General features: G+C 37.7%; 1 protein-coding gene across 12 annotated transcripts in view; it reads right to left on the reverse strand.

The window, feature by feature from the left end:
• The window catches only part of cast (calpastatin), a 113,423-nt gene that overhangs the window by 2,299 nt on the left and 100,577 nt on the right, over positions 1 to 10,547 (reverse strand). For 11 of the 12 annotated variants that reach the window (XM_061932677.2, XM_061932683.2, XM_061932678.2 and 8 more), the window contains 10 exons: positions 10,423 to 10,527; positions 10,234 to 10,350; positions 10,031 to 10,129; positions 9,840 to 9,941; positions 7,050 to 7,154; positions 6,744 to 6,836; positions 5,628 to 5,672; positions 5,425 to 5,538; positions 3,622 to 3,651; positions 2,939 to 3,023 (listed from right to left, as the gene is read on the reverse strand). In XM_061932677.2, coding sequence (XP_061788661.2) covers positions 2,952 to 3,023; positions 3,622 to 3,651; positions 5,425 to 5,538; positions 5,628 to 5,672; positions 6,744 to 6,836; positions 7,050 to 7,154; positions 9,840 to 9,941; positions 10,031 to 10,129; positions 10,234 to 10,350; positions 10,423 to 10,527 — 882 coding nt within the window. In that variant the 3' untranslated portion in view covers positions 2,939 to 2,951. The remainder of the gene's footprint in view (positions 1 to 2,938; positions 3,024 to 3,621; positions 3,652 to 5,424; positions 5,539 to 5,627; positions 5,673 to 6,743; positions 6,837 to 7,049; positions 7,155 to 9,839; positions 9,942 to 10,030; positions 10,130 to 10,233; positions 10,351 to 10,422; positions 10,528 to 10,547) is intronic. The other variant, XM_061932676.2, reaches the window with a different exon arrangement.

The raw sequence follows: 10,547 nt of genomic DNA on the forward strand, positions 1-10,547 counted from the left end.
CCGGATGACAGAGCTTCTCACCCTATCTCTAAGGGAGAGACCCGCCACCCGGCGGAGGAAACTCATTTCGGCCGCTTGTACCCGTGATCTTGTCCTTTCGGTCATGACCCAAAGCTCATGACCATAGGTGAGGATGGGAACGTAGATCGACCGGTAAATTGAGAGCTTTGCCTTCCGGCTCAGCTCCTTCTTCACCACAACGGATCGATACAGCGTCCGCATTACTGAAGACGCCGCACCGATCCGCCTGTCGATCTCACCATCCACTCTTCCCTCACTCGTGAACAAGACTCCGAGGTACTTGAACTCCTCCACTTGGGGCAAGATCTCCTCCCCAACCCGGAGATGGCACTCCACCCTTTTCCGGGCGAGAACCATGGACTCGGACTTGGAGGTGCTGATTCTCATCCCAGTCGCTTCACACTCAGCTGCGAACCGATCCAGTGAGAGCTGAAGATCCTGGCCAGATGAAGCCATCAGGACCAAATCATGTTTAAAAAGCAGAGACCTAATCCTGCAGCCACCAAACCAGATCCCCTCAACGCCTTCACTGCGCCTAGAAATTCTGTCCATAAAAGTTATGAACAGAATGGGTGACAAAGGGCAGCCTTGGCGGAGTCCAACCCTCACCGGAAACGTGTCCGACTTACTGCCGGCAATGCGAATATAGGCTAATATAGATACTTACGTCTTATACACGGCTTTTCATTTTTTGCGGCTCTAGACAGATTTGTTTTCCGTATTTTTGGTCCATTATGGCTCTTTCAACGTTTTGGGTTGCCTACCCCTGGTCTAGGATGTCGTTCAGTATTTGTTTTTTTTTACCAAGTTTTGAACAAATAAGTAACGTGCATTCAAGTAAAACGCTTTGAGTACCTTGAAGGTAGAAAAGCCCTAAAACCCATAAAACATTTGAATCATTAACCATGATTAATACAATTTAAAAGGTGTGATTATACTGATTGCAAAAATTAATAATTTGACAACACAACTTTGTTTTTTTTTTTAAACAAAATAAAATATCAAAATGGCCATGCTTTGATTTTTTTTTTTAGCATGCGAGCCTTGTGCACAAACTAAAGTGAAATCCAAATGGATAAAATAGATATAGATAACTTATCAGTATTGGTATTGAAAAGCAGGAAGTTATCTGTATTGATATTGACTTGAACAAATAAATATTGGAACACTTATGAGTGAGTATCTCTCAATTGCAGCCTTACACATGAATATAAATGTAGTAGAGTGAGTTAAATACTAGTGCATACCTGCCAACTTTGAAATCAGAAAAACCTAGTAGCCAGGGTCCAGGGGCCGCAGGCCCCGGTAGGTCCAGGACAAAGTCCTGGTGGGGGGTTCCTTCGCCCCCCGACGCAAAATGATTATTAGCACTCAGACAGGTTAAAATGTTGCTAAAACCATCACTTTTCTATCAGTCACAGTGACTTTTCAAAACAAAAATATTACAGCAAAAATCATATGGGTTGATTGACATGTTTATTCTGTAAGCTAACTTCAATAGTTTGAAATTATTTTGACAGTTAATGCCAGTTATCCTGTCAACCTTTCACAATACTTCAATTTGTTAATTGAAAGTATAAACAGTATAAACACTTTTTACAGTAAACAAATGGTAAAACAGTACTAAACAATTCCATTAAAAAAAAAATTGGTGTCATTATTAACTTTCTGTCCAAGCTTGTATAATCTACTGCCTTGTTCAATTGTAAAAAATATTCTGTGCCTAAAATTCACATTTCTATCACAATTATCATACTGTAAACATGGTAAGCTAACTTCATTAAAATTAATAGTCCTGTCAATAGCATGGAATTACAATTCAAATGTAGTTTTTTTGTAAGCCTTTCAAAAGAATTCAAAATATGAAAAATTAATGAAAATTAATTGAAGCCATCAGACACTTGAAAAGTGGCACATCACATCTCTAATGTAATCATTTGAACTTTTCAACAGAAATAGCACTGCAAAAATATTAAGGACATACTTCTGTATTTTGGTAGTTATGCTGTCAACATTTAACAAGATTTCTTCAACTTGGACTTGAAAGCATAAATAGTATAAACACTTTTAACAGTACAACAGTACTAAACAATTCCAATAGATAACATTGGTGTCATTACCTTTTTGTTTGCTCAATTATTGCCTCCGTAAATAAAACTTCGGCATTTATCACATCCAAAGAATCTGTTTGGGCGACGAAAAACGTTGAAAGTTTTCCACTTGTATCGCTAGCAACGGCATTAGACTTGTGTTTTTTTGTCCCAACGTGGTCTTTTACATCGTTAATTCCTCCGTGTCCGATCGAAAAATCTTGTCTGCACAAGGTGCAATTCGCGTAGTTTTCACCCTTTTTGGAACGGATAATTATTCCCGGATAGGCTTTTGAATATTCTTCACGGAATGACTGCAGTTTTCTTTTCGGTTTAAGACTCGTTTGCGATTTTTCTCCGGATGATTCCATGATCGTTCACTCGTTTGGAAACAATGGCAACTGGTGCCTCGTGCTTGGCAGCGGTGCTATAAATAGCCTCGCGCATGGCATTCGGAATGGCTCGATAGGAAGTTACGGGAAGCAGTGTCGATTGTCATTGTTGTTACGCGATTTCGTGAATAAAACTTAAAAACTTTTTTTTTTTTTAAATTAATGAAAAACCGTATTTTTTTATCACTGCAACCGTAACCCGGAATAGCTTGATGAAAACCGTACTAATTACGGGAAAACCGGAGTAGTTGGCAGGTATGCTACTGTTACTGTAGAATAATCCAGTATAGAAAATAAACTATAAAGTGTGTCAAATCAAACATATTGTTGGTAAAAGCCACATTCTCACTTTAAAGGTGAGAGTTACACTTTTTTAGATGCTGCAGTGTGAACATTCCTTCTCCTTATGTGAAATAAAGGATGGAAGACACAAACCTGACAGGGAAGTTTAGCTCTTTCTTGTTGGCACTACGTCTGAGCTCTTCTGGGGAGACAGCAGGTCGGATGCAGAAAGCTCCTTCTAGAAAAACGGAAAAAGGAAGTTAATAACGATCCAGTATTAACTTACACTATTATTTTTGGAATTTTGCCTGTCATTCACAATCAACATGAGAGACAAGAAGACAAATGTTTAAAATAATTTAAAAAACCCTCAAAACCCTTTATCAACGTTTTATGTACACACTGCAAGTATATATATAATGTAGTAACAGACACCTTCATAACAATATGTAATATGTACAATATACACACTGCAGGTATATATATAATGTAGTAACAGACACCTTCATAACAACATGTAATATGTACAATATACACACTGCAGGTATATATATATAATGTAGCAACAAAGAACGAGCCATTTGTATATGTTTAAAGTAAAAAACAAAAAAACAAACCTTTTGTCTTCCTGTCTTTCATAATAATTGTGAGCAATAGGCAAAATTCCAACAAAAGTGCAGTTGCCCTTTAAGAAAGGTCTACATGCAATAATGAAACAAGCTGTGTACAGGATCATGCCCACACAAGCCAAATGTACATTTGTTAGACCTGATACAGCAATAATGCCATGAATGTTGTGCACGTTATGCTCCCCATGCAGCAGGCTTTCTGCTTACTTTAGGCTTGGACTTGGACTTGCTCTTGCTCTGTAACAAAGTGGACACCTAAGTTAGGCTCTGCAACCTCGACTTCGTAGTTAGGACCGGGTGGAACAACCTCCAGAGGGCGTCATTGAGTCGTACACGTAACATTTGTGGTATAGTAAGGTGGAGCCTATCCCAGCTGCATTGGGGCGGAAGGCGGGGTACACCCTGGACAAGTCACCACCTCATCGCAGGGCCAACACAGATAGACAACATTCACACACTAGGGACCATTTAGTGTTGCCAATCAACCTATCCCCAGGTGCATGTAGGGATGATGTTTGATAAGAAATGATCGAGTTCGAGCCCATTATCGAATCCTCTTATCGAGTCCAGATAGGTTGTTATACATGGAAAAAAAAACACAATATTTGGTTTAACAAAGGCTCACTTTTATTTTATAAGAAAAAAATAAATAATAATAAATAAATAAATATTGACCCCCCTAAAAAACTATTTAAAAAAATATTGACTGTTGTTACCCAAAGTATATGAAGTGGGATTTTTCAGAAAAACAAATATATACAGTAACACAAAAACAACCTGTCTCTGTGATCACTATAGGTGTATAAATAATAATATAGTGTTAAATAAAATCAGTCCCTTGGGCACAAAACTGAAAATAATACAGCTCTCCAAAAAGTGCACTTCTGCTGCTATTGGAACATACTAACTACACACACTATGACACTAAGAACACCACAGTCATCAATCAACAATTCTTCCCCCCTTACATGAGAGCCAAGCCTGGCAATAATTGCATATTGCCTGTTCTGCCCTCACTATACGTGTTGAGCTTATACAGCTAACAAACAATCCAAAGCAGATGAATCCATTTAGGCTCTTTATTGTTGTTGATCTTGCTTTGTCTTTTCCTATCTTTACTTTTGTCTTGCACTGGACTGTTATTTTTTATTTTTTTTAAACTGAAATACACACATTGACAAATGTATAAGCTATGTGATTCAATGAACATACTGAAATGTAATACACAATATGTAAATATTAGCTTCACACAAATATACAGTACTATCATCAAACAAATACTTCTGAGTGTTGAAACTATTTCGATGGTGGAAATACACGACTGGCAGCCGTTTTAAGTCCTCAAAACATCCATTGAAACAGTGCACAAAAATCGTTTTTCAATAAACATCTTAGTATCAAACTTAACCACTTTCCACCTTAATATTGAGTTACATAAACAAGTTAAACAGTTTACTTACAGACTTATCTTTTCCAAGGCTTGTAGGAGCTAACACAACTTGTCTACTTATCAATTGTCTCGCCAACCCGGAAGTGCCCAAACTAATGACGTGTAGTATTTTCATATCGCCACAAGGTGTCAGTAAGAGTCTACAATCAAATGGGCATAACATTGCAGTCCCACAGGGCATTTCCTGTACGTGGGAAGGGATTCGTTCCCAGGGATTGGAATAAAGAACCAACTCTTTTTCTTTACTATAGTGGCCTCGATAACGGGAACCGGTTCTCAAAAAGGGATTCAAGTCCATGGAATCGGTTCTTTTCTTATCGAACAACCGGGAGAACCGATTTCGAACATCATCCCTAGGTGCATGTCTTTGGAGGTGGGAGAAAATGTTTACATATCACTTTATATAAAAAAATGTATGCCTCCAATTTCTTTCAATTGTGAGCCCTATTGGAACATTTGTGCTGAATTATTTTCTAATATATTTATGTAATAAATACTGATAGGAAATGAGTTGTTATTGTTATGCCAGTTACTTCATGTACTGTTAAATGATGTCCTACCTTCAGGGGCTGTGAATCCAGCACAGAAGGTGTCAGCTTTGTTGAAGCAGCAGCAGGTGGGCAAGTAGTAAAATCACTGGACAGCAAATCCAAGGCTTTCTTATCGTCCATAGACTTCAAAAACACAAGAAACCTGAACTTCAGCATGCAGATTTGTTGATCAAAGAGTCATCATCACCATCATGGTTGTGTGAAGGACTCACATTCTTGGGTTTGGCAGCTTCGTTCGCCTTCGCTTCGGCCATTTTCTTAAAAAGAAAAAAAGATTGTATTATAGACACTGTGAATGATTTGATTTGAAAATAAAGCACTGTATTTCAGGAGGTGTTTCTTTACTCATCTGCAGAGAGTACAGGGGGGTTTAAAGCAGCTTTCTTTTTTATATTAGCTAAAAATGCTCCACACAGCATTCAGAGACAATTTCTTTTGATACACTGTGTTTTGTCAAATACTTCTACTGCACAGGTGTCAAACTCAAATCTGGCCCGCAGAAGCCTGGAAATAATATGCCTTAATAAAACGTTTCATCTTTTTTTACTAAATATATTTGTTCTTTCCCTTTTGACATTAAAACTCATGTACTGCATGCAATTGCATCTCTTTTAAAATTCAATATCAAAATCAAAATATTTTATTATCATGTACTGGTATTCCAAAAATAGTTTTTGTTCAAATAAAGATAAATACTGTACTTAAATATCTGCTTGACTTATGATTTCAAAACAAAACAAAGACTGTAATATTGACAATAGATTTTACAGTTTAATTTTTTTTAATTTTTTACCGTAAAATCAACCTTGGTACTGTTTTTTTTCCATATACAGTAAGACACTAAAACATTAAAAAACAAACAAAAAAACATTAAATCAAGATTTGCATCTCTGTTGCTCGAATTTTACCGCTAAAAACAGTGGTATTGTTTCTCCATTCCATTCATTCATTTTTTTAATATGCTGTAAAAAAAAACACTGCTTTTACTGTAAAATTCTGGTGACTGAGCTGCCAGTTTTTAAAGTAAAATGTAAATATTTTTTGTAAAAAAATATATTATTAATGTATTCATGTATATTCATATATTACTCATTGTTAAAAATGGCCCTCTGAGGGCAACCATAACTGCGATGTGGCCCTCAGTTTGATACCACTGCTCTACTGCAACATATGTTGGCATCAGTAATATAAAGGTCATTACAGCCACCTAGTGGCAGCAGCAAAGTCATTCATTGAAGCATCCATCACTATTTGAGTAAATATGTTTCCATGCATTGATACTTGGAGGAAAACCTGACGGTGTAAAATAAATATGAAATAATTTTTACCTTGAGATCCTCCTCTGTGGGTCTGTACTCTGGTGGGAGTGAGTCATCTCTCTCTCCCATCTTAATGAGTCTCTCTTCAACAGCCTTCTTTTCCTGCACACCAAACAAACATTGGAGACAACGCTCACAATTTGCTCCACACTTGAACAACATTACAGAGAGTGATGAAATCTACATAATGCAGATCTGATCCAGAAATGCAAGACCCTTGACTTTTGAATGTTATTATATGTCTGTCAATTCCTAACAATTGTCAACACTTTACTCATTGATTTCAGGAGAGTGTTTTTCTCCGGTGCAACCTACGTCTACAATGTCTTTGGCAGCAACGGGGGCTGGCTGAGGGACGGGGGTGATACCTATCAGAGTTTCTGACAGTGCATCCAGGGCGTTGTCGGCTCCGGCGGACAGCTGTGGACGCAACAATGCACAAACAAACAGTTATTATTTGGGTTGTGTTGCAAGTCAACATATTTTGATATAAAGTCGACACCAAGAAGCAATAATTACATGATACCAGCTGTTAGAGCCATTTCAGACATAATTACACATATTTTTTATGCTCACAAATCAGGCTGTTTAAAGTACCGTATTTTTCGGCTTATAAGGTGCACTTAAAATCCTTTCGTTTTTTTCAAAACTCGACAGTGTGCCTTATAACCGGGTGCGCCTAATGTACGGAACAATTTTGGTTGTGCTTACCGACCTCGAAGCTATTTTATTTGGGACATGGTGAAATAATAAGTGTGACCAGTAGATGGCAGTCACACATAAGAGATAGTGTAGACTGCAATATGACCAAAAATGTATATGTTCCACTGAAAATATAGAACATTACACTCGGCGCTCAAAAATCTATCAAAATGTTGTAGTAGGACTTTGGTAAGCTATGAAGCCACACCGCTTGATGGATTGTACTGTGCTTCAACATAGGAGTATTATTATGCTGTGTGTATAATGCAAGACATATCTTCCGTTTTGTATGCAACATTTTGAGCAAAGAACCACCATTACATGTTATGTAGACCACAAGGAAATGTTTTAAATAAAAAAAAAAAAAGAAATAATATGACCCCTTTAATGCGGCCTATAATCCGGTGCGCCTTTTGTCTGGAAAAAAAAACCTGACGAGACCCGCTCATCGGCAATGCGCCTTATAATCTGGTGCGCCCTATGGTCTGGAAAATACGGTACATTTAATTGTACAGTAATAGCTTAAATGACTGTATATTTGGTATTTTGCTATATTATTGGTATATAGTTTAAAGTAGTGTCTTTCACTTATCAATGTAGTTGTGCTCTATTAGTTTGCTCTGTTTAGTGTCGTAAAGTGCCAGTAACTGTCGTAAATTGTCAGCAACTGCCGTAAATGTGACGATGTTTTGTTTTGAAAGGCCGAACAGCTTTTTCGACTGTGTTGAATTTTACTAAAGACGTCCTAGCGCCTCAATGATGGGTTTGTGCTAACGTCATCTGTATTATGTTTTGCTATCCTTGTTTGCGTTTGTCAGGAAGAAAAGTGAAAATAAACCCTGTCATTTTTTTTACACTTTGGATCGGCGTCAGTCTGTTATTGTGGGACGCAGGACAGCTGATCAAAAAAAAAAAACAGGCGTCAGAAACTTTATGCCCTGCCGAGGAAACGACAAAGGAAGGTTAGTTGCCGTTACACAAGCTTTTTGCAGTATTTTACTATCGAAGACTGTACAACGCTTAATTCTTGGAAAAAATATCTAGTCTTTCCCAAATATTTACTTTTATTCGTCGAAGCCTGTCAGGAATGCAGTTGTGGAGCGTCCGTTTCTAATCAAATACAAGCGGTCCGTCATGAAAGTATTCGCCGTGTAAATGAGATTCGCTAGCACTAACCCAGGGAGTGGCTCTACGTGTCCACAAAACATTTATCACTTCCATGTAAGTGCTAAGAAAACACAGATTAGAGTCACTTTTCTGTTGTTTGGCAACACTTTGCCTTCCTGTCGAAATAAGTGAACTAGTGGCCAATTTGTGGAACACGGCTCTTTTTTATGAACACATTGCAGAAATAATGAACAAGACAGGAAAACAGAGTGAAAGGGCATAATGTAATGGAAAACAGCAGAAATTGTGATACCAATAAAGAAAAAAAAAACCACAAAGATCTGTCTATAGATATACAGTACAGGCCAAAAGTTTGGACACACCTTCTCCTCATTCAACTTTATGTTCATGACTATTTACATTGTAGATTGTCACATCAAAACTATGAATGAACACATGTGGAGTTATGTACTTAACAAAAAAAGGGGAAATAACTGAAAACATGTTTTATATTCTAGTTTCTTCAAAATAGCCACTCTTTGCTCTGATTACTGCTTTGCACACTCTTGGCATTCTCTCCATGAGCTTCAAGAGGTAGTCACCTGAAATGGTTTTCACTTCACAGGTGTGCTTGAAGCTCATGGAGAGAATGCCAAGAGTGTGCACAACAGTAACCAGAGCAAAGGGTGGCTATTTTACAATATGAAACATGTTTTCAGTTATTTCACCTTTATTTTGTTAAGTACATAACTCCACATGTGTTCATTCATAGTTTTGATGTGACAATCTACAATGTAAATAGTCATGAAAATAAAGAAAACTCACTGAATGAGGAGAAGGTGTGTCCAAACTTTTGGTCTGTATTGTATTTTTTAGCATTTTTATGAGCCTACTTAATTACAAATGACATGTCACAAAACCACCATTGTGAAAGAATATTAAGAACAATATTGTTTGTTTTATATACTCTCTTCTAATGTAAAATAGCTGACATTTGTTGTTATTAATGAGCATATTAGTAAGGCCACAGTGCTTCTCGGCAGCTACGACTGCAATTTAAATTCCGAGAAAAAGACCAAAGTACAGTAATATTTAAATACTTTTCATTTTTAAATCATTTCCAATAAAGTAGTGAATTTAAAAGTGCATGAGTTCAGTTTTTTAAAATTGTGGTATGGAATAAGTATCGAAAACGTAAATTCACAAGTATCTGTATCGACTACTGAACTTCTGATATCATGACAAAGTACAGAATATCAGAAAAGGCTACAAAGAGTTTAGTTGTATTGTTGGTACCTGTTCTGCTGTTTCTGTGGGGGGACAAGCAGAAGACTTGACTGTGGGGGCAGCAGAGGATGAAACAAAGTCTCCTGTATCCAGAGCAAAGTCGGCAGAGGACTGGAGAGAAGACATGAACCAAAGATGTTGGCGTGATATTCATGCATCATAATCCATAAGGATCCCAGGCACAACAGAGCACAGCTTACGAGTGCAGGAGCAGCCGAGGAAGAGACCACAGGAGCAGCAGAGGAGGTCAAAAAGTCTCCAGACAGAATGTCCAGGGCATCATTGGTATCCAATTTGGGCTGCAGGTGTGGATTATGAGACAATTACAATTTAGTGATGTTCATAAATGTATCATGTCTGAGCAGAGTGTAAACTAAAACAATGACTGCTGTAGCAGTCTTACCTCAGGTTTAGGAGCAGGTAATTTCATAAGTTCGTCCTTGTTAAACCTGTACTCTGGAGGAATTGTGTCCTCATCTTCTCCTACAAGAACACCCTCCTCCTCTTTGTGTTTTTCCTCCTTTCAAAAGACACAACACATTCAAAGAGCACATGAGTTACATGCAATGTGAATTAAATGTGTCTCTCTTACTGCGACAATGTCCTCGGGCCTGAGTTTGGGTGGTTCAGGTTTGGGTTCAGGTGCTGCCAATGTGTCACCAAGAGCACTGAGAGCATCCAGAGATATGAAGTAGCTCTAAGGAGAGAGAGAATTTC

Source organism: Nerophis lumbriciformis, linkage group LG38, assembly GCF_033978685.3.
Source record: "Nerophis lumbriciformis linkage group LG38, RoL_Nlum_v2.1, whole genome shotgun sequence".
NCBI lineage: Eukaryota > Metazoa > Chordata > Actinopteri > Syngnathiformes > Syngnathidae > Nerophis > Nerophis lumbriciformis.